The 22428-nt window shown below is 61.9% G+C and overlaps 1 protein-coding gene across 2 annotated transcripts; it reads right to left on the bottom strand.

Annotated features, from left to right (window-relative positions):
- Positions 1 to 1009: 1009 nt before the first annotated feature.
- On the bottom strand, positions 1010 to 21440 carry FGFR1 (fibroblast growth factor receptor 1). 2 transcript variants are annotated; one of them, XM_033081363.2, is made up of 17 exons: positions 21244 to 21440; positions 13224 to 13487; positions 12350 to 12433; positions 11788 to 11963; positions 10344 to 10467; positions 8792 to 8982; positions 7189 to 7333; positions 5740 to 5942; positions 5078 to 5223; positions 4855 to 4976; positions 4635 to 4745; positions 4335 to 4525; positions 4082 to 4204; positions 3885 to 3955; positions 3496 to 3633; positions 2959 to 3064; positions 1010 to 2868 (listed from the first exon to the last, which is right to left on the bottom strand). In XM_033081363.2, the coding sequence occupies exons 1-17, from the start codon at positions 21332 to 21334 to the stop codon at positions 2692 to 2694; spliced, it is 2463 nt and encodes an 820-aa protein (XP_032937254.1). In that variant the 5' UTR covers positions 21335 to 21440; the 3' UTR covers positions 1010 to 2691. The 2 variants fall into 2 exon arrangements, with proteins under 2 accessions (XP_032937254.1, XP_032937255.1); XM_033081364.2 differs by having other exon boundaries at positions 5746 to 5942.
- Positions 21441 to 22428: the final 988 nt, after the last annotated feature.

Here is a 22428-nt window from a genome sequence, read left to right as displayed (position 1 = left end):
AGCCATCCCAAGGGATCCTATCCCATCTCCCTCCTGAGCTGAGACCCTGGTGCAGGGCAGGGTCCCAGCTGGGGGTGCTCTGGTCCTGCAGGTCCCACAGCGCTGGGTGGGGTCTGTGGGGTGCTGAGGTCAGATTTGGGGTCTCCCATCTCCCAGACTGCCCACATGGACAGGATGGCTTGGCAGGAAGAGTGGAGAGGAGCTGGGTGTCCCTGCTGGGCTCCAGCATCCAGGCAGCCCTGTGCCAGCAGGGCAGCACCCTGGGGACCCCCATGCCGGTGTCCCCACGTCCCCACAGGGTGCAGGGGGCACCCAGCCATAGAGCCCCTTCCCCAGCCCTGCAGCGAGCCCCAGCAGCTCTGCTGCAGCTGCTCTGCTTATTATCATATTTAATTGCCCTCCTGGTAACCCCAGGAAATGAGCAGGAGATGGTGAGAGCGGCAGTTTGGGATGATGTAAACACCAACTCGCCAAGCCGGGCCCGCAGAGAGCGGTGATTTATGGAGCCCCCAGCCCCACTCCCCCCGCCTGCGCCGCCAGCTTAATCCAGGGCCGCAAATTCAACATAAATCACTTGATTAAAAGCTCTACTTAATTTAAAGGGGGTGGGGGGTGGGCAGAGTGCAGCTGATCGATTTAATTTACACCGGGAAATAGCAACAAGCAGATGCATTTAAAAAGGCCGGGGAGGCTGACGGTGCTGCAGCTGCCTCAGCTGAACCACTCCAGGTCTGGAGGGGCTGGCAGCCCCCTCACCACTCCAGGTCTGGAGGGGCTGGCAGCCCCCTCACCCCCTCCTCCAGCAGCACAGCCACCTCCACACCACTGCCCATGGGGCGCAGGCTGATAAAAACAGCTTTACAGGGAATGCTGTAGCCGTGAAACACAGGATTGCCATTAACCCAGCTGCCATCCCTGAGCATCATCTTCCCAAAAAGCTCCTTGAGCCCCCAGAGCCCTGGCAGTGCCCTCCCCATCGCCCCCCCAGCCACGGGCCCTGGCGGCAAAGTCGCGGTTAAAGTCTTTAATAATTACAAGAATTCCAGATTCATTACAGAAGAGTTTACAACAAATAATATTTCTCCATACAAAGGCAAAATAAACTTTTCAAGTAACAGCGGCCTGGCTCCAGCGTCGGGACGCCGGTGGCAGGGAGGGAGGGGATCCAGGTGAGCTGCCAGGTGCGGGCAGAGCTCCGGGGAGCACGGACGGGCAGCGCGGGGCCAGGCTGCTCCCGGTAAGGCACTGGCACTGCCCGGGCAGCGGGGCTGCACCAGGGGCACCGAGGCTGGCACTGGGCTGGGCTGGGGGCACCGAGCCAGGTCGGGGGCACCGGGGCTGGCACCGAGCAGGGCTGGGGGCACTGGGCTGGGCTGGGGGCACCAAGCCCGGCAGGACCCCCAGCCCCCTCCCCAGGGCACCGTGCCCATCCCACAGCAGAGCCCCGACCCCACAGATGGGCACCGAGCAGCCCCAGCCCCCCTGGGAGAGGCCAGGCACGTCATGACAGCGGATTCCCAAAAGGCATCGACACATTATTATTATTGTTTAATACAACCCCATATAAAACTGAAGCAGCAGCAGCAATTCTTATCGAGGGACCTAAACTGAAATAGGTTTAGAACATAATTTAAAAAAATAAAAACAGCAAAAATAGCAAAATATATGACTTTTTTTTTTTTATAGCAACTGATATCTACCAGCCACTAGTACCTTCCTACCAAACTGGTATATCTCTGGTAACAACCCTTTTTAAAAAGACATGTAAATATATATTCATATTTATACATATTTTTCGTTATGTACATGGGACTCTGGGTTTAGCACAGGTGGGTTCGGTCACCTCTGAGCAGTGCAGGGCTCCTGCCCCTGATGTGCCTGGTGTGGCTCAGCAAGGCTCACTGCTGCTGGCCCTGCAGGGCTGCAGGACCAGCCTGGGGCATCCTGGGCAGAGAGGGAGCCCCACACCACGAGGCTCCTGGCACACCGAGGGACTCAGCACACCAGGAAGGCTCCTGGCACACCAGAGAGGGTCCCAGCACACCAGGAAGGCTCCTGGCACACCAGTGAGGCTCCTGGCACACCAGTAAAGCTCCTGGCATACCAGTGAGGGTCCCAGCACACCAGGAAGGCTCCTGGCACACCAGTAAAGCTCCTGGCACACCAGAGAGGCTCCTGGCACACCAGAGAGGGTCCCAGCACACCAGGAAGGCTCCTGGCACACCAGGAAGGCTCCTGGCACACCAAGGCTCCCCCTGGTGCAGCTGCAGGAGCCAGGTGCTGCTCCTGCCTCTCAGGTTCTGTACCTGGCAGACCAGCCCAGCTCTCTGTGCCCCACCAGGATGTGCCATCCCAGGATGCCAGGCTGGCTCTTTGGCCATGCACTGCCCACGGGGGAGGATTTCAGCTCAGCCAAGTGGGAATACTCAAGCACAGAATTCATGGAGAGGAGGTTTAAAAACAAGGAGGAAATGCCATAAAAACACTGGAGCCGAACCCTTTGGGCTGTGCAGGGCTGACAGGAGCGGCAGGAGAAGCTGGCAGGAGGTGCTTTGGGTGGTTTTGGTTACGTGAGATGCTACGGATGTCTCTGAACCCCTTCTGCAACAGCTCAGCACAACCAGGCTGTGCAGGCAGCGTCCACGGGCACGGCACAGCGCGGCACAGCACGGCACCCTGGCAGTGCCACCCTCAGTGTCGCTTCAGTCCACCATTGCTGTGCTGAGGGGGGAACTTGGGAAGGCACGGCTCGTCCGGGAGCGGGTCGTGGGAAAAAACAGAGTCCTCTCCCGAGGAGCAGGTGGAGCTGCGGGTGTCCGGGAAGCCAGGAGAATACTGATCCAGAGGCATGGACAGGTCCAGGTACTCCTGAGAGGGACAGACCCCAGGGCTGGGCTCAGGAGGGGACTGGGCAGCCCCCAGGGAGCACCTCAGAGCCACCAGTGCCACCTCTCCTACCTGGTTGGAGGTCATGGCCACGATCCTGTCCAGGTCTTCCACCAGCTGCTTGAAGGTGGGTCTCTGGGAGGGGACGGCGTGCCAGCAATCCCGCATCATCATGTACCTGCCAGGCACGGGGGGCACCAGGGGCTCAGCCCGGGGCAAGCCCTGAGCACCCACCCACGGGAGCAGAGAAGCAGCAGGAATGTGTCCCTGTGCCCAGGCTGGCACCCAGGGCCAGTGAAAGGGATTACCCTGAGGGTAATCTCCTGTGCAAGGAAGGGAAACCCTCCTGCCTGCCCTCATGACCAAGGGCTGTTTGGGGAGGAGGATGGGCACAGTCTGGGCTGGTCCCCGTGCTGGGGATTCCCTCCTGTCCAGGGAGATGCTGATTGTGCAAATCTGATGGACTGATGGTTCTGCAGGGCTGGGAACTGCTGGGACTGTAACTCCAAACATGTGCCTGTCACCCTCCATGCCCCACCCATGTTCTGGGCCCAGCAATGGCACTCAGAGACTTCAAACCCCTCTTCCCCATCCTAGCAGTGCACTCACAGCTCGTTGGTGCAGTTGCTGGGCTTGTCCATCCTGTGACCTTCCTTCAGCAGCTTGAAGAGCTCCTCCACGGGCACACCAGGGTAGGGTGACCCACCCAGTGTGAAAATCTCCCACAGCAGCACCCCAAAGGACCACCTGGGAACACAGGGCAGACACTGGGGCACCAGCTCTGGGGTGCTGACACCCCACTGGGCCCCAGTTTGGGCACGGTGAGAGGCTGGTTAGCTGAGAGGAGCAACCATTCATTCGTTTCACTTTGCAGGATAAATGAGTGCCAGCACCAAATAAAATTTGGATTCAAAATGTTTGGCTGGCTGACACCAACTGCAATTTCATTAACTCAAGATGAATCCCATGCATGTATCTCCCCAGCAGGCCCTACTCACACGTCACTCTGGTGGGTGTAGATTCGGTCAAAGAGAGCCTCAGGAGCCATCCACTTCACTGGCAGGCGACCCTGGGACACAAAACCCCACGATAGCTCCAGGGCTGGGAGGGAGCCTGGGGCAGGGCGAGCCCTGTGTGCACTCCCAGCACAGGCTGGAGCATCCCCACCCCACAAAAGCCCTCGCACACTGCTCACATTTGTGGTCTTCTTGTAGTAATCGATGTGGTGGATGTCGCGGGCCAGCCCGAAGTCAGCGATCTTCATCACGTTGTCCTCTGTCACCAGCACGTTCCGGGCTGCCAGGTCCCTGTGGATGCACTGCCCGAGCACGGGGCTGTCAGCTGGACCCCAAGACACTGCCTGGCTCCCCACCACAGGGGGAAGGCTGCACGCCCCAGGCCCAGCTGCTGGGCTCCCCATCCCACCGCAGCCTCCTGGAGCTCCTCACCTTCTTGGAGGCCAGGTACTCCATGCCCCGTGCCACCTGGTAGGCACAGGAGACCAGGTCCTTGAAGGAGAGCTGCTCCTCGGGGACGCGGGTGGGGTTGTAGCAGTACTCCATGCCCGGGGGCCGCCGTGCCTGCAGGTACTCCCGGAGGTTGCCCTTGCTGGCGTATTCCACAATCACGTACAGGGGTCCTGGGGGATGCTGTGATGAGAGGCTGCACGCAGCCAGGCCAGCCCCTCCCAATGGGCAGCAGCTGGAGGGGTGGCAGAGGGGACACCCTCCCCACTCATGCTCCCTCACCATCCTGCGTGCAGGCTCCCAGCAGGTTGATGATGTTCTTGTGCTTGCCAATCATCTTCATCATCTCCATCTCAGAGATGAGGTCAGACAAGTCCTTCTCTGTGGCGTCGGCTGGAGTGGAGGAGGCAGCAGTTAGGGGGTGCCAGGCTGGGTTGCACAGCCCAGACCCCAGCCAGGGCTGTGGCATCACTCCAGGACCACCCCTCCTGCTGCCACTTACACTTGAGCATCTTCACCGCCACCTTGGTGACTCGGTTGGGCTTGTCCTTGTCCAGGCCGATGGCTTCTGCCAGCACCACCTGCCCGAAGCACCCTTCTCCCAGAGGCTTGCCCAGGATCAGCCTGGTGGGAGAAGAGCCCGATGCAGGTTGGTCCAGCAGCAGCAGCAGCAGCAGCAGCAGCACCCTCCCCCAGCTCCCCCAGCTCCCCCAGCTGGAGCTCACCTGTCCCGGGGCAGCTCCCAGCGCGGGTCCTCGGGCAGCTCGTACTCAGAGACACCGGCCAGCATGGGGGTGCCGCTGGAGGAGAGGCGCGAGGGCCGCACCAGCATCACGCCCGAGTTCATGGAGGAGCTGGAGTCGGCCGACACCTGCAGGGGCCGTGGGTTACCTTCCCGCAGTGCCCAGCCCGCAGCCGGCTGTCCCCGGGGTGGGGATGGTGATGGGAGCCCTGGCAGCCCCCTGCCCGCAGCCCCCTGCCCGCCCTGCCCGTGTGCTGCCCCCTCCATGGAATTTTTAATTTGTCTCCATCACGCTGTAATGCACATCATCCAAAATGCACAGCCTGGCAGCTCTCCCATGTCCTCACAGTGTACCACGCTCTGCTCAAACCTTGCACTGTTGTAAATCCTCCTGGTTCTCCTCATGAGCCCTGCCAAGGGGGGACAAGGGGGGGCTGTGCAGCCCCCTCCCCACCCTGCCCACTGTGCTGCCACCGGAGGCACAGCCTGGACAGTCCCCATCCTGCTGGGCACAGGCTGGAGTGGGTGGTAGTGGCAGTGGGGTGAGATGGTCCTGATGGTTCCCATCCCTCCTCCCCCACACCCCCGGGAAGGGCTGGGCTCCAGGAGGGGCAGTAGGTACAAACAAACCCCCTCTCTACTTTCTGTTACCTGTCTGCGCAGGGGGATGCTCTTGGCCAGCTTGTGCACGGCCAGCTGGCTGTTGAAGTCTGTCTTCTTGGTGGTGCTCTTCAGCTTGTAGATGATGATGGTCACCACCATGCAGGAGATGAGGAAGGCTCCGATGCAGTAGATGATGATCTCCAGGTAGAAGGGAGATGTCATCATGGCTGGGGTGTCCTCAATAGCTGGGTCGGCGTGAACAGGGTGTTTGTTAGCACCTGCCAGGCCCCAGGGGTGGCACTGGGGAGCCCCTGGCTGCTCCCCAAGCTCAGAGGGGACGTGGGTGCAGCAGGGACTGGGGGCTGCCCACCCACCCTTGCAGGGAAGGCGTGCAAGCAGCCCCCAGCTCATCCCCACGGCCAAGCAATGCCTTCGCCACCTCTGCAGGTGGCCCAGGGTGGGATGGGGTCAACTGGGACAGGCATGAAGTGGGGGGACAGGGCCTGAGTCACCCCACAGGGATGTGGCACCACAGGCACCTCTGGGACAGGTCTCTGTCCCAGCTGCTCTGCTCTGCCCCAGTCCCTCAGGATCTGGGGTTACGTGGGAGGGAATTTGGGGTCTGGCAGTGTCCGGGCTGTGGGAGTCCAGGCCTTACTGGTGATGACTGGGGAGAGCTTGGCACAGAGCAGCCAGTGGCACTCCAGTGGCACAGACCTGCCGTGGGAGTCGGGGCTGGCGGGGAGCAGGGACCCACAGACCCTGCTGTGGTGGCTGAGGTGGTGCTGGAGCCATGCAGAGCCACAGTCCGTGGTGAATCCGGCAGGATGGGGCTGTGACTGCACCTTCTGCACCCCCAGCCTGACACCCCAAAGAGCAGAGCCTCAGAGAGAGGCGCAAGAGGGAGTTGAAGATTCCTGTGCCACCCTGAGCACATCCAGCTGACAAAGCAGTGCTGATAACTGGGAAAGTTTTGGCTGGAAAGCAGCGAGCATGCAGCACCCCAAAAGCTTTCCCACAGCTGTTATCAGGCTTTGGTCCATGCATTGACACTGAGGAGCAGCATCAATGGGGACGGGGCAGCCACCCCCAAGCACACACAGCCCCAGACAGTCCTGCACTGCAGGGCAAGGCCAGGCCCTGGCTGGCAGCGCTGCCAGCACCCCCAAACCTCCCTGGTGCCCCCTGAGCCGGCAGCTGGCCTGGCCTGGCCTGGCCTGGGGGTGCAGGACTGTCGTGCTCCAGTGGAGCAGCCCCTGGTTAAATTCCCTAGGTATGCATTGCCTGGGCCAGGGAGAGAGCAGGGACAGACCCCAATTGGGGTGGAGGGGGGCACAGAGCAGGGGGGCACTGCCCCATGGTGCTCCAGCTGCAGGGCAGCCCCACAGCACCCACAGCACCCACTCCAAGGGGGCAGGGGCAGGGAATGCCCTCTCCCGGACCACAATGCATACTTTGGAAAGGAGGGAGGAAAGGAAGAGGAGTATATACCTTCGAGAACTGTCAACCATGCAGAGTGATGGGAGATCCCAATAGAATTACCCGCCAAACATGTATACTCCCCAGCATCCTCAAATGAGACATTCCTTAAGTGAAGGACTTCCATTTCCTTGTCTGTCGTGTTAACGCCAGCCGTCTGGAAGGGAAAATGGAAGCAAAAAACGGAGAAGCAAACGACATGAGATCTTCTGGGAGGAGGCCAGAGAGGAGGGAGAGCCCAGTCTCATTTGCCAGACCCCCGGGGAGCAGACAGAGACCACTGCAGACCTGCTAGAGAGACCCTCGGGATGACCACTCATCCCGGCGGACCGTGGGAGATGCTGGTTAAAAACCCTTCACCAAACGGAGCCTCCTGCCCATCCGAACATGCTGGTGATGGGCTGCATGGAGAAATCAGCCCGGGCAGAGCTGGCTGGCTCGTGGCACGGGGAGGCACAGGGACAGGGGTGGGAGCACAGAGATGGAAGGGTGGAGATGAGAGAACGGGGACGGGAGCACAGAGACAGCACAGAGACAAGAGGATGGCGACAGGACGGAGATGGGAGGGCAGCACAGACAGGGAATGCAGCACTGTGCCAGTCCTCAGAGACACAGGTTCACTGGTCACACCCAGCAGGTACTGGGCTGCTCTGGTGTCTGCAGGATGGGGAGGGCAGCACTCAGGACAGACAGCAGGACACGAGACATCAGCACACAGGAGAGACACTGGGACACACACAGAGCACAGCCGGCCCCGCTGGGTATTTTTCCATGGTTGTTGCACCAGAAACAGCAGAAACAAGAGAGCCCAGAGTCCTGTTTTCCACCGCCAGGCATTCTTCCTTTACCTGTGGCCAGGGGCCTGGTGACTGTGAGCCACGCAGACTGGTTGGCCTCGCCAATATAATTGGAAACCTTACAAACATACTCCCCGCTCTCGGCCTCTGTCACATTATACAGGGTCAGCACCTCCGCATCAGAGCTATTAATCCCCGAGTGCTGGAACAGACCAACAACATGGAGTCACAGGGATGGCTGTGCCCAGCAGCCGCAGTGCCCCGAGGGCTGGCACCGCTCTGCCAGCGCAGGGGCTGCTCCCCCACACCCCGGCTGGGTGCCAGGGCTGGGGCTGCACACAGGAGTCACAGGAGGAAGGAGCAGCCAGGAATGGGGGTGTAACCCTGCTCCCCCTGATTCCCAGCAGTCTGGAGCACGGCTGGGGATGGCTGCATGGAATCACAGAGCGGGCTGTGATCTTTAAAGGCCACCCAGGCTGACGTCCTGCCATACTGAGGGGCACTGCAGGGGTGCAGAGGGAGCTGCTCCCACTGGGATGATCCAGGGCTCAGCTCCCAGCTCCAGGGCTGTGCTCACTGCCCGGGACTGCCCACCCAGCCCTGGGGTGAGTGCCCTTAGGGTTCTGCAGCGACTGCAGAGCCAGCACACAGCTGGCACACCACAGCCCTCCCTGCTCCCTGCCCAGCAGGCTGCTGGTGGCCCTGGGCTGGTGGTCCCCAGCCCCAGGTGACTCTTCTGGCCCATCCACGTGGCTGCCAGTGCCCTCTGCTGCCCCAGGCACAGGGAAGCCATGGCTGGGTGCAGCATGTGGCTTTACCTTCAGGATCTGCACGTAGGGGAGGTTGTCGGGGCCGATCTTGCTGCCGTTCACCTCGATGTGCTTCAGCCACTGGATGTGGGGCTGAGGGTCGCTGTAGACCTTGCACACAAACTCCACATTGCTGCCCAGGGCCACTGTCTTGTTGGCAGGCAGCCCTGCCTGCAGGATGGGCCGGTGCGGGGACCGCTCTGTGGGACAGGACATGGGGTACTCACACCGGGTCTGGGGAGCCCTGCTGCCCATCCTGCAGCTCTCCATGCCCAGGACATGGGGCACTCACACCAGGTCTGGGGAGCCCTGCTGCCCATCCTGCAGCTCTCCATGCCCAGGACATGGGGCACTCACACCGGGTTTGGGAGCCCTGCTGCCCATCCTGCACCCTGCAGCTCTCCATGCCCAGGACATGGGGCACTCACACCGGGTTTGGGAGCCCTGCTGCCCATCCTGCACCCACCCATGCCCAGGACATGGGGCACTCACACCGGGTTTGGGGAGCCCTGCTGCCCATCCTGCACCCTGCAGCTCTCCATGCCCAGGACATGGGGCACTCACACCGGGTTTGGGAGCCCTGCTGCCCATCCTGCAGCACTCCATGCCCGGGACATGGGGCACTCACACCGGGTTTGGGAGCCCTGCTGCCCATCCTGCACCCTGCAGCTCTCCATGCCCAGGACATGGGGCACTCACACTGGGTTTGGGGAGCCCTGCTGCCCATCCTCAGGTGCACCCTGCAGCTCTCCATGCCCAGGACATGGGGCACTCACACCGGGTTTGGGGAGCCCTGCTGCCCATCCTGCACCCTGCAGCTCTCCATGCCCAGGACCCCTGGTTCAGGTGGGCACCAATGCACCCAACGCAGCATTAGTGTCCCCTTCCCCAGGAGCCCGCCTGCAATGGGGTGAGAGCATCCAGGATGGGGGACAGGTGAAACCCTGGTGAGGGGACAGAGACATGTCACCTATTGGGCAGGGTCAGAGGTCAAACAAACCTATGGAGGGCCCTGGCCCTTAACAAAGTGGCTGCCACTGTGGTGAGTCAGCATTAACAAATCCCTTTGTTCACCCCTCTGACTGTTCCCTTCAGTTTGCTCAGTGTAATCAAATTAAATCACATTTTTAATGGTTCATTTACTGGCATTTAGAGCAGCTCCACATGTGGAACTGCTCAGACCAGCCTTCCCAGCTGGGAATTATGGCTAATAAGGCGATTAGAAAAAGTTTCTGTCTGGTCTATGAAATTATTTTCGCCACAATTAAAAATCCCCAGAGCAGGGTGGGGTGAAGGTTCCGCCTGGCCGGCTCGCTGCCCACTGGGCTGCAGACGAGCACATGGGGTGGGAGGCCACAGGGATGGGAGGTGGCCACAGGGAAGGGAGGTGACCACAGGGAAGGGAGGTGACCACAGGGATGGGAGATGACCACAGGGATGGTGGGCAAGCCCCTTCCCTGGGAGCACAACGCACCCATCTCACAGGGCTCAGCAGCCAGCCCTGCCTGGGAAGGCTGGGGGGGACTGGGATGGGGCTGAGCCCCAGCCCTGAGCTGCTCACCCACGACATCCAGCTGGTAGGTGTGGTTGATGCTGCCATACTTGTTCTCCACGATGCAGGTGTAGTTGCCCTTATCAGACGGCACCACCGAGTCCATGATGATGCTCCAGGTTGCCTGGCGGACCTGGGGGCACGGGGAGGACAGAGCCAGTTACGTGCAGCACACACGAGCCCAGGTCCTGCTCGTGTCAGAGCTGCTTCAACCCCTGGCACAGGCAGCACATAAATCTCCCTTTGAGGTCACCTTTCCCCTTCCCTTCAGAGGGGCTGTAATTGCTCCCAGCTGTCCCAGGAGGGACACGGAGCCAACTGTGCAGCAGATGTTGTCAGCCTGGCCTGGTGTGTGGGGACACCCCTCTGGTGGCCCCGTGTGGGGAGGGAACACACCAGCATTGCTCCTCCTGCAAGAGCTGCTTCCCCTGGGGGTCAGAGCCCCACTGCTCCCCACGGCCAGTGCTGGTCAGTGGCTCTGTGCTGGTCAGTGGTTCTGTGCTGGTCAGTGGCTCTGTGCTGGTCAGTGGGCAGGGGCTCTGTGCTGGTCAGTGGCTCTGTGCTGGTCAGTGACTCTGTGCTGTCAGTGGCTCTGTGCTGGTCAGTGGGCAGGGGCAGCCTGGGTGTCCTGCACCTGGGGCATCTGTGGGTGCTGCAGACCCCGAACATCTCCCCTGGGACAGTCTCAGTGGCTCTGCTGGGAAGGTCACTGCCCAGATCCCTCTGCCACGGGGTACCAGGAGGCTCCCCAAAAGCCAGCCCTGTCACTGCCAGCTCCAGCTGTGGCTCCTCATGCCAAACCCTCCTTGAGCCTGCTCACGATCACATCCTCCCTCCCAGCTCATGCCCAGGTGGCATCTGCACCCTGGCTGTGCTGTGGGCTCCTCCCCAGCTCAGGGAGCCAGTGTGGGCCCCAAATGAGAGCTGGAGTACCCCGTGTGCTGGAGCAGCCCCCCACCAACCACTGCTGGGCATGGAGGGGCTCTTCCAGCCAGATCCCTGTCCTTGCCCAGACCCCTGGGGATGCCCAGACCCCTGTCCTTGCCCAGACCCCTGGGGATGCCCAGACCCCTGTCCTTGCCCAGACCCCTGGGGATGCCCAGACCCCTGTCCTTGCCCAGGCCCCTGGGGATGCCCAGACCCCTGTCCTTGCCCAGACCCCTGTCCTCAGTGGGGGATTAGGCGGAGGTGGCCGGGCCAGGCTGGCTCCTCCTGCCTCCTCGGCACAAGCCCCCTCCCCCCGGGCTGAGCTGGTACAAACATGACCCAGAAGCAGGTCACTGCTGTAGGGCCACTCCACGTCACAGGGGCCCATCTGCCCTGCTGGGGTGTGTGGCTGGGGGCTCGGTGCCTCTCCAGCCAGAGAGCCCCTTGTCAGTGCTCCCCCTCCCCACGAGCCCCCAGCCCTGCAGGAGCAGAGCCAGGGCTGCTCCCCAGTGCCCCAGCCCCGCACCTTGTACCCCCCGATGCGGTGGTCAGGTTTGAACTCTTTGCCGTTCTTCAGCCAGCGCAGTGTGGGGTTGGGTGTCCCGCTCGATGGACATTTGAATTTCACTGTCTTGGCAGCAGGGACAGCGTGGAGCTTCTTCTCCATCTTCTCAGGATAGGTCCAGTACGGAGCGATGGCCTCTGGGGAGCAGAGGGAGGGTTCAGCACGGCCAAACCCCGCAGCCTCCTGCTCCTGGAGTGACCCCAAGGATGCCCAGAGCAGGGCTGAGGCAGCAACCAGGAGGGATGGCAGCAGCCAAGCAGGGAGGGCAGCTCTGGGACACAGGCACTGCCCCCAGCAGCCTCTCCTTGTGGGGTGCATGCTCAGCTCTCATGGCTCCAGCAGTGACCCCTGCTAGCACAGCCCCTTGCTCTGAGCCAGCTGCTTCACTCCCTGCACCCAGACCTGTTCTCCCCACTGTGCCCTGGGCACTGCCAGGAGCCCTGGGTGCCAGCCCCAGCCCTGGGTGTGCCAGCCTCCCCCTGCCTGGCCCCAGGGCAGCACCATGGGCAAACCCAGAACGTACGGTTCGGCTTGGTGTTATCCGCCTCCTTCTCCTCCGACGAGGAATCATCTTCATCATCATCATCCTCTGCGGAGGGGAGAGCGTCTGCAAGAGAAGGGACAGCCCTGCTGAGTGTCTGAGTGTGAGTGGAACCTTTGTGGATGGCGTGGGTGGGTGGTGAGGGCTGTGCCCAGTGGGGCAGGAGGGCAGGGCAGTGCTGATGCCTGGCAGGGGCTGGGGGACACCAGGGAAATCCTCTGCACAACCCCCAGCACAGACAGAGCGTGGAGACCTCAGGGAAATCCTCTGCACAACCCCCAGCACAGCCAGGGCTGGCAGAGCCCAGTGCCTGCAGCCATGGATGTCAGGAAGAGATTTGCTGGCAGAGGTGACTTCGGAGCTCCTCACCCCTTGTCCGGTGCCACCAACAGCGCTGGGGTGGCAGCCAAGACCCCACAGACACAGACACATCCCCAGCTCGAGCCTTCCTCCCTCTCCAGGCCCACACTCCATCAACACCAGCGCACAGCACAGCTCCCTTCTAGGGCAACCCTGCAGATCAACCTGAGATCATTCCTGGCTGTTCCTCCCTGCACTGCAGCAGCCAGGAGCTCACAGCACCACACTGGGAACTCCCCTCGGCGCCCACAAGCTGCAGGACGGCCCCAAAATCACCATGTGTGGCCAGGGTGTGTGCACAGGTGTGCAGGCGTGTGCAGGAGTGTGCAAGGGTGTGCACAGGTGTGCAGGCGTGTGCAGGGGTGTGCACAAGTACACAGAGGTGCACAGAGGTGTGCAGATGTGTACAGAGGTGTGCAGATGTGTGCAGAGGTGTGCACAGGTGTGCAGAGGCTGCCTGCTCCTCGTCTCACAGCCCCCTTGCTCTGCTACGAACCTGAGACGTTCACGCTGAAGTAGGTGGTCTCGCTGCCCGAGGGGCTGTTGGTCATGCAGGCGTAGAGCCCCGAGTCCTCGGGCACCACGTCCCTGACCTCTACCTCGTCCCCGGTGATGCGGGTGCGGTTGTTCTCAGCCAGCTGGATGCCATCCCGCACCCAGTTGATGCTCTGGACGTCATCCCGCAGCCGGCAGCGCAGCTGGAGCAGCTCACCCGGGTGGGCTGAGTAGGACTCCACTTCGATTTTTGCTTTGGGCAGAGCTGGAGGAGTTAGGGGAGAGAAGAAGAGAAAAAAAAAGGAGAAAAAGGAATAGAGACCAAAGAAAAACCATGCAGCTGCTGCTGCTGCGGCCTGGTTAATGAGGCAACATGCACTGCTGGGATATTCCCTCTGCTGGGATATTCCCTCTGCTGGGATATTCCCATTGCTGGGATGCTCCCACTGCTGGGATATTCCCTCTGCTGGGATATTCCCTCTGCTGGGATGCTCCCACTGCTGGGATATTCCCTCTGCTGGGATATTCCCTGTGCAGCACAGGGACCCAGGACCCAGGGACGGAGCCCGCGGCAGCAGCAGAGCAGAGCAGAGGCAGAGGCTGCGAGCACCCCAAGCAGCACCAGGTGCTTCCCCCCACAGCAGGACCTGCTCGGTGCCGGGGCAGCTCCAAAGCCCTCGCCCTTCTCAGCTCTTATGGAGCATGACAGGGCAGGGGTTTCCAAATGGGGGAGAAATTTGTGACAACTCGGTGCTGCTGCACGGCAGGATCCAGCGTCTCCCAGACCCCTGCACGGCCCTGCTGCCTCGCAGGGCTCTCAGGATCCCACCACCACAAGCGGGCAGCCAGCAAAGCGGGCCAGGGTCCCCATGCCACCAGGACCCCCGCCCTGGTTAGAGCACGGCACTGCAGGGAGGAGAGGGCAGGGGCTGGGGCTGCAGCAGGACAGCAGGCAGGGAGTGAGGGGGGACAGGGCAGCCCAGGGAGCTCTGGACACACAGGGCTGGCCACGGCGCTCCCATCCACAGCATTGCCAGGCTGGGGAGCTCAGCTCCCCGAGGTGACTCTTGTGTGAGCAGCACAAGGATCCTTTCCATCCTGCTGTGACATGATCTCCAGCCCTGAATCTCCAGGGCTGTCCTCAAGTCCTGCCCTCCATGGTGGGTGGTGCACGAGCAGCTCTCCTGGTCCCAGGCTTGGGGAAGATGCTGGGTTTCAAATCATCTCTCCAAATTCCACAGCCCAAGGAAGGGCCCAGGCTGCTCCAGCTCTGCAGAGGCTCCCGGTGATGATGTGGGTGGATGCAGTGTGATCATCATCCTAGACTGAGGTTGGTGGGCACAGCTCCAGAGCCCAACTCTTCAGGCACCCCTTGGCCTCTGTCTCCTCCCAGCAATGTGTGTCTGTTCCTGGCCAGCTGGATGCCATCGGGATGCCATGGGAGCAGCACGAAGGGACACAGGGCACTGCTGCTCTCAGGGGCAAGAGACTGGGCTGCGAAATCCCAATAAATGCAGCAGAAACAGCCAGATGTTCGAGCTTCAGCTGACCTGGATTTCTGGGTGTCCAGTGAGCCAGACAAGAACAACCTCTGCTCCCCCCTCTGCACCTGTGCCACAAACACAGAGCAGCTGGCCCTGGGCCAGTGGCTGTAGAGTGGCCTGGGGTCTCTACTGGCACAAAAAGCCCCAGAGAGGAGCCAGGCAGCACAGGGCCAGGACCAGCAGCAAGGCCTCGCTCCTCCCTGCTCTCCCTGCACCCAACAGCCACTCTGTCCAGCCAAAAGTGAAAGCTCAGCTCTCCAGAATTCTGATTCACCGCACCGTGACCTGCACTTCACTTTGCCTTGGACTGATGAGAAGCTTCATGGGAAAAACATTCATGAGCAGCTCCAGAGTTTCTCCTCTTTCTTTTGCTCAGCACTTGAAGGAAAACAGTGATGGGGAAGAATTCCCTTTCCTCAGTTGCTGTAATTCCAATGCCAGGGCTCCAGTTCATCCATGAGAGGTTACAAAACATTTTTATGTGGAAGGCGAAGACCAACGGGAGCCCCTTTGGTGGTGGAGAAGGGTCCTGCTTTGCAATCCTGTTTCCCCCTGACTTTCTCCCACAGGACGGGCACTTCTCACAGCTCTGATTTGTGTTTCAAGTGATTAGTCACAGGCATCTCTGCAGGCTCACAAAGCAGCAGTGACATCCCATCCTGTCCCTGTGCACACCCGGGGCTGGGGGAGCCACCTCCTCCTGCCTGTCCCCACTCCCCCCTCACACAGAGCAAGGCCAGTGGGCAACAAACAGCCATGAAAGCCCAAACCAGCACGAATCCAGCGCTGCAGCCATATCTGCTCTTATCTGGCTCCCAGCTCTGCCCCTTCCCACGCATCAGCAAAGTTCCCCCTGGCACAGAATCACCCTGCAGGGAACCTCCAGCTCCCCCAGCACCCCACACTGCACCTCAGGAACGAGAAGAGGCAGCCTGGGCATGGAAAAGGTCTTTGGAAGGGGCGAAATTTCAGGGGACCCCAGCCTGATGCCAGGGCTTGTGGAAGCAGCATTCCAGGTTTAGCAGGGTCCCTTTAGCAGCCCCAGGGCAGAACACCCCCAGCAGAGCTCCTGGCTGGCTGCTCCCCATGGGCACAAGCCAGGCCTGCTCGGGCCACCTCTGCAAAGGTTAACCAGCCACACAAACACGTGGCTCTCACCCCCGAGGCTCCAGGAGCCCCTGGCACTGCACAAAGGTCGGTGAGTGGGAGTCCTCACCTCGGCTGGGAGCTGTGGCTTGGTCACAGCTCCTCTGGGCACACAGGGTGACAGCAAGGAGAGCACAGAACACCGGTCCCACAGGATTGTCCCATCCCAGGGCACAGGAGAGTTGGCACCATGGGGAGCCCCAAGGTCCCCAGCGGGGCAAGGAGCAGCTCCAGCCGGTGGTGCCTCTGTGAGCACCCCCAGAAGCTGCACAGTCCCATGGCTGGGGCAGCCACCCTGCGTTCATTATTCCTGCTTTGAAATGGAACCGAGAGCCGAGCCCATCGCCAGATGGAGAGTGTCACCAAGTGCACAGAACTGTCACCAGGGCCACCCCTGATGGGGACAGTGGGGCAGGGACACAGGGCAGAGGACAGGGGCTGCACAGGTTCACCCAGGCTGGGCACACGGTGTGGGGAGCCCGGGCTGCACCCTCCAAGCCGTGAGAGCCACGGGCTGTGCTGGCCACGGGCTGTGCTGACCATGGGCTGTGCTGGCCAGGGGCTGTGCTGGCCATGGCTGTGCTGGCCATGGCTGTGCTGGCCATGGCTGTGCTGACCATGGCTGTGCTGGCCAGGGGCTGTGCTGACCATGGCTGTGCTGACCACGGCTGTGCTGACCATGGCTGTGCTGGGCATGGCTGTGCTGACCATGGCTGTGCAGGCCATGCCTATGCTGGCCATGGCTGTGCTGGCCACGGCTGTGCTGGCCATGGCTGTGCTGGGCATGGCTGTGCTGGCCACGGCTGTGCTGACCATGGCTGTGCTGGCCATGGGCTGTGCTGACCATGGCTGTGCTGACCACGGCTGTGCTGACCACAGCTGTGCTGGCCATGGCTGTGCTGGCCACGGGCTGTGCTGGGCATGGCTGTGCTGACCATGGCTGTGCTGGCCACGGCTGTGCTGGCCACGGCTGTGCTGGCCATGGCTGTGCTGACCATGGCTGTGCTGGCCAGGGGCTGTGCTGGGCATGGTTGTGCTGGCCATGGGCTGTGCTGGCCATGGCTGTGCTGGCCATGGCTGTGCTGACCATGGCTGTGCTGGCCAGGGGCTGTACTGGCCATGCCTATGCTGGCCATGGCTGTGCTGACCATGGCTGTGCTGACCACGGCTGTGCTGGCCATGGCTGTGCTGACCATGGCTGTGCTGACCACGGCTGTGCTGGCCATGGGCTGTGCTGGCCACGGGCTGTGCTGGCCATGGGCTGTGCTGGCCACGGTTGTGCTGACCATGGGCTGTGCTGGCCACGGCTGTGCTGACCATGGGCTGTGCTGGCCACGGCGATGGTGACGGTGGCAATAAAGGGGCCAACAAAGCGGCGCGGGGACAATGCGGGCGGGGGGCGCGGAGCCGCAGGCGCCGGTTGCCCTGGAGACCCCAGCGGGGCTTTCCGAAGGTATTTCCTGAAGAAAAAGCACACACATGCCCGGCAGCCCCACTAATCCCAACAGGAAGCGCTCACCGGGACGTGGGGATTGGCTTCTTTTTGATTTGAAAGCTCCTCACCCTGCCGTGCCCCCCAGCCCGGGCTGATGTCCCGAGGGACAGCCCGGAGCCCAGGAGCTGGGCACATCCCTGCAGCTCCTGGAGCTCAGGAGCTCCACGGGCTCAGGGACCCCCAGCTCCTCCTGTCCCAGCTCGGGGCTCCTCCAAACCCTCAGGCCCCGATTCTTCCTCCGCAGGGAGCGGGGATTGATGACCCACTCCAGCCCCCCCGCTCTCCAGCACCGCAAATGAAGCAGCACTTAATTAACAGGCGCGTTGGGAGCTGGCAAAGCTGTCAGGACAAGCCCACCGCTCTCCCCTGTGTCCCTGGAGCTCCGAGCCCTGCAGGCACGGACACCCCTCCAGATATCACACCAGGGGCACAGCAGGCACAGCAAACACAGCACCCCAACCTTTGCCTGGCCCTGGCTCGCTGCCGGAGCTCAGTGTCCATCCCCCTGCCCAGCTCCATCCTGTGTCGCACCCCGGGGGCTCCACACCCCACAGGCACTCGGGGACCCCTCTGCTCCCCCCGGGGCAGCTCCACAGCCCCGCCAGAGCACGGCTGCTTCTCCCACAGACTCCTATTTCTCTTTTTCCTCCTCAATTAAGGGCCGGAGTGACAGGATGGGAAGGCGGGAGGATGGACAATGCTGGCCAGGCTGGGAGGGGACGTGATGGCCTGGAGGACACAGCTGTGGGGTCTGGGGGTGCTGCTGGGCGCCCCGAGCTCCAGGGACACTCCTGGGCTGCTGCCACCAGGGCAGCTTGGCAGGGAATCCCTGGGCTGCTCGTGGGGCTCCAGCAAGGAGTCAGCTCCTCAAACGAGGCCCTGCCAGCACTGGATAGGTTTTGGGACACACCTAGAGCTGCAAAAGCAAGGAGGGACTGGACAGAGGGAAATGGGGACAGAGCCGGGGGTCAGCAGCGCCCTGGGGACAGGGGGGACAAGGCAAAGGCGCTCGTGGTGCTGCCTGTGGGGATGCTGGGCTCCCCCGAGATACCTGGGCTGAGCACATTGCCTGCCCGGCCTTTTGGCTCCTGCAGGGTCCGCAGCAAGACCCCCTGGCCGAGCTGGGGACAACAAAGCCCCGGGAGCCAGGCCCCTGCAGATGGTCAGGGAGGGGGGTTAAGCCTGTGGCCAGCTGGGCAGCCCTGGGAAATGGGGCAGCCCTCGACCCTGCCCCACGGGGAGGGGGCTGCAGCCAAACCCCCGTGCTCTGGAGTGCAAACACCCCCGGGGATGTATCTGCTGCGCTGGGGGTGTTTGGGGCTCTGTGTGTCCCAAAAACAGCTGCCCGAGGCAGGGCCCCCCTGCCCCAGGACACGGCTCCCCATGAAAATCTGCTGGGCACCCCCAGAGGGCCAGGGCAGCCCCCCGTGAGGAGATGCCTGAGCAGCGGCTGGGACAATGGCAGACAAGGAGAGAGGGAAAAAAACCTTGGCAATTTTCTGCAGGTTTCTATTTAACCTGGAGACAAAGAGCGGCTTTGTGCGAGGGAGGGACAGAGGCTGCGCATGGAAATTTCTTGGCTTTTCCCCTTAACCAGGGTTTTTTCACCACCTCCAAATTTAGGTAACTCTAAAATGCAGTAAGTGGCTGTTAATATTTTATTTGCTCCAGATTTTCTGGTGCTGGGAGGGAGCCCCTGACACACCACGAGGAGAGGGGCCCAGAGCTGGACCCCCCTCCACAGGAGGCCAGGCCGCTGGCCGGCCGCGGGGGATTACTCCTCCCTGAGAAGGGAGCTTAGCTGCCTCAGAACCGGGAGTAAACTGAAACCCCATAAACATCCAGAACAAAGTCCAGGCAAGCTGCTGCCTCCGGGAGGGGACGGAGCGCGGCCGCTGCTGCCCCCAGGGTGATGGGGGGACACTCCTGAGCCACGGGGGAAGGACAGAGACCTCGGCCCCCAGGACACGATGGCCCTCAGCACGGGAGCTGAACGCCATCCACACCCCATGGCACCCCAAAACCCCTGGGGCCGGGTCAGAGCCTGCCCCTGAGATGTGCTGGTGGCCCAGCCCTGGCTGCAGGTCCTGGCCCAGCGCTGGCTCTTCCCATCCCACACGTCCTGCTGGGAACATTTTGTTCCCACCAGTCGGCTCCCGAGCCAAGGGACGGATTCTGCCCCAGCCGGGCTCCTGCTGTGGCACTAATTGGGCCGCCCTGGTGAGAACCGTGTCGGGAAACATTTCCAGAGGTTATTGTTAGCCCTGGCATGAGGCTGGCGAGGAACCAGCTCCCTCCTCTCCAACCTCTCCTCCTCCACTGCCACCGCCTGACACTGCTCCCAAACCCTGCAGGGCTCCTCAGGCACCCCAAAATTCACCTGTGCTCAATCAGCTCCCCTCAGCCTCAACACCCCAACGCCTTTCTCAGTGCCACAGCCGGGGCTGGGGCTGCAGGTGCTGCTCTCCTGGCAGCACAGAGCCATCCTTACCCAAACACTGCCAGGAAATCTCTTCCAGGAAGAGCAATCTCCCGAGAAAAACATGTTTACCACTGTCAACCGCATTGTTTACAGATGCGGGGAGCAGGCACGCCAGTGGAAAAATCTCAGCTATGGCTCCTGTGAGCTCTGCCCGGGCTCCTCTGCGGAGCTGCAGCTCCCCAGGGACCAGGCATGTCCTGGGTGTCACCTCATGGGGTGTGACCTGTGACCAGGGTACCTGCAGGGCACCTCCAGTCAGAGGTGCCAACAGCATCACCCAGGCATCTCCCGGCATCACAGGGGTCCCCTAACGCTTGCCAGCTGCCACCCCGAGCCTGAGGGGACCCCAGGGCACACACAGCACCGTGCCCATGCTGGTCACAGCAGCAATCTGCCTCTCAGGGCTCTGCTGGGAGGAAGGGGGAAGGGGGAGCGAGTCAAACAGCAAAGCAGTGCCCACAGACCAGACATTCTTGGGTAATTAGAACCAAAAGGAGTCCAAGTCCCGCGCGCCGCTGCCGGCTCTGGTTTTTCTCTGCCTCGCCGAGGGCCAAGGCTCTGACGTGCCCGAGCAGGGCTCTCCGCCAGGGCCAGCTCTGCCCAGGGCCAGGTGACCCACTTGGCCCTTCCCTGAGCCTTGGGGTGCCCCCACCTGAGCCAGGAGCACCCCTGGCCCCTGCCACCAGCCCTGCACTGTGCCTAGGGGACAGCGATAACAAGGGAGGGATGTCCTGATCAAGGACTGTGCTTCCCAGCCCCAGGGGAGCAGAGATTGGGACAAATTGCACAAATCACCTGAGCCAGCCCTGGCACTGAGCCCCTGCCTTGGGCATTCCCAGCTGGGAGCAACACTGGAGCATCCCGAGGGTTTCTGTGGGGTGCATCCATCCCTGGCACTGCCAGCTGGCAAGAGCTGAACCAGTACCCTGCACCCAAAGCTCCATCCCCACCAGCTGAGCCCAGGATCACCTCAGGAAGGCCAAGCCTCACACACATCCTCGCTACAGATCACCTGTGCTGTCACACAGAGTGACCCCAGCAGGGGACACAGCCCCCAGGGCTCTGTATCCTCCAAGCCACCAGATCAGGGTTTGCCACAATATTTCTCCAAGTTTAAAATGTCCCCAGACACTGCTGGAGCCACATCCCCACTCTGGGGACAGCATGTGCCATGTCCCCAGAGGCACCAGCTTCCAGGCAGCCAGGTGACACCACAGGTGGCACTGGGGACGTGCTGGTGGCCCCACGCTGGAGCACACGCCAGCCCCTGCCTCTGCTGCAGGGAAGAGCAGCTCGTGCTGCCCAAGGGGAACACAAAGGACGAGGGAGCGGCCGCTCCGGGCTGTGCTCTTACCTTGGTCGGGCAGGGTGGGGGCCGGCCGGGCAGCGGAGAGCGCGGCTGCGACCAGCACAGCCCAAAGGATGAGGCACCGCCAGGTAAACATCCCACTGCTGCAGCTACTGCTCGGCGACTGGGCTCCGCAACTCCCACTCCATGGGGCTGGCCCCGGGCGGGCAGGGGGGTCTCCGCAGGGCTGGCAGCCCCTACGAGCTGTGGAGGAGGAAAGCAGAGTCAGGGCAGGGCCAGCTCCCCCAGCCCCCAATCCAGCACGGCTGCACCGCTGTCACTGGCGATGTCCCTCCCATCCAGGCCAGCAGGATGTCCCTGGAAGGAGGGATGTCCCCAGGCTGGGGTGGCAGGTCTGCACAGACCCCTGGCAGCCTGACATGACCGGGTACTGACTGGCAGAGTTATGTTTCCCTGTGTAAAAGCGCTGATGTGTCAAGAGTGAAACCGCTGGCGAAGCAGAACCAAACGCAGCAAAATTTCCCAGAATGGTGAGAGAAACATTAACATCAGTTAAAGAAAGGGAGATTCCTGCTCTCCCCTTCCTGCACTTTATCAGGTGTGGCTTCACTGAGGGAAATCCCTTATCTAGAGCAAAATCTAGTGCTGTCTGTGCCACCCCTAGCAAAGCAGCTCTCACTGCAATCCCCAGGGGATGTACAGGGCACCCCCATGGAGAGGCCTGCCTGGAGCCAGAGGGTCAGCCAGCTGCAGCCCATCTCCTTCCACCAACAGCTGGTTTTGAAGTGGCTGTGTGGGGAGAAATCCCCCGGCATCCACAGCCAATTCTGCAGCTCGCTGTGGTCCCTGCCAGCTCTCACGCTGAGCTCTGCAGCACCCCCATCCCCTCCGGTCCCCATCCCTTCCCAGGGGACTGCTCCACGCAGGGCAGCTCCGGAGCTGGGTTCTGGCCCAGGGAGGCCCAGCAGAGCCTGGTTCTGTCTCAGGGTGCTGTGGGGGCGAGCCCTCCATGGCCCTCATTCCTCCTTCCCTCTGACCATCCCTCCTTCTCTCCATGCCAGCAGCATGGAACTCTTCCAAGACACGTTCCAGGGGAACGCTGGAGCCCGAGCCCAGCCGCCCCCAGCCAACTGCTCGGAGCCGTGCGGATGGGAACGAGCCCCTGCTCCACCCCCGCGCCACATCTGCACCTCGCAGCGGCCGGGGATGAGCTCCTGGCTCCGGCCATGG

The sequence above is a fragment of the Catharus ustulatus genome, chromosome 27 (assembly GCF_009819885.2).
Source record: "Catharus ustulatus isolate bCatUst1 chromosome 27, bCatUst1.pri.v2, whole genome shotgun sequence".
NCBI lineage: Eukaryota > Metazoa > Chordata > Aves > Passeriformes > Turdidae > Catharus > Catharus ustulatus.
Note: the sequence above shows the minus strand (reverse complement) of the source record. Positions and strands in the feature narration are given on the sequence as shown.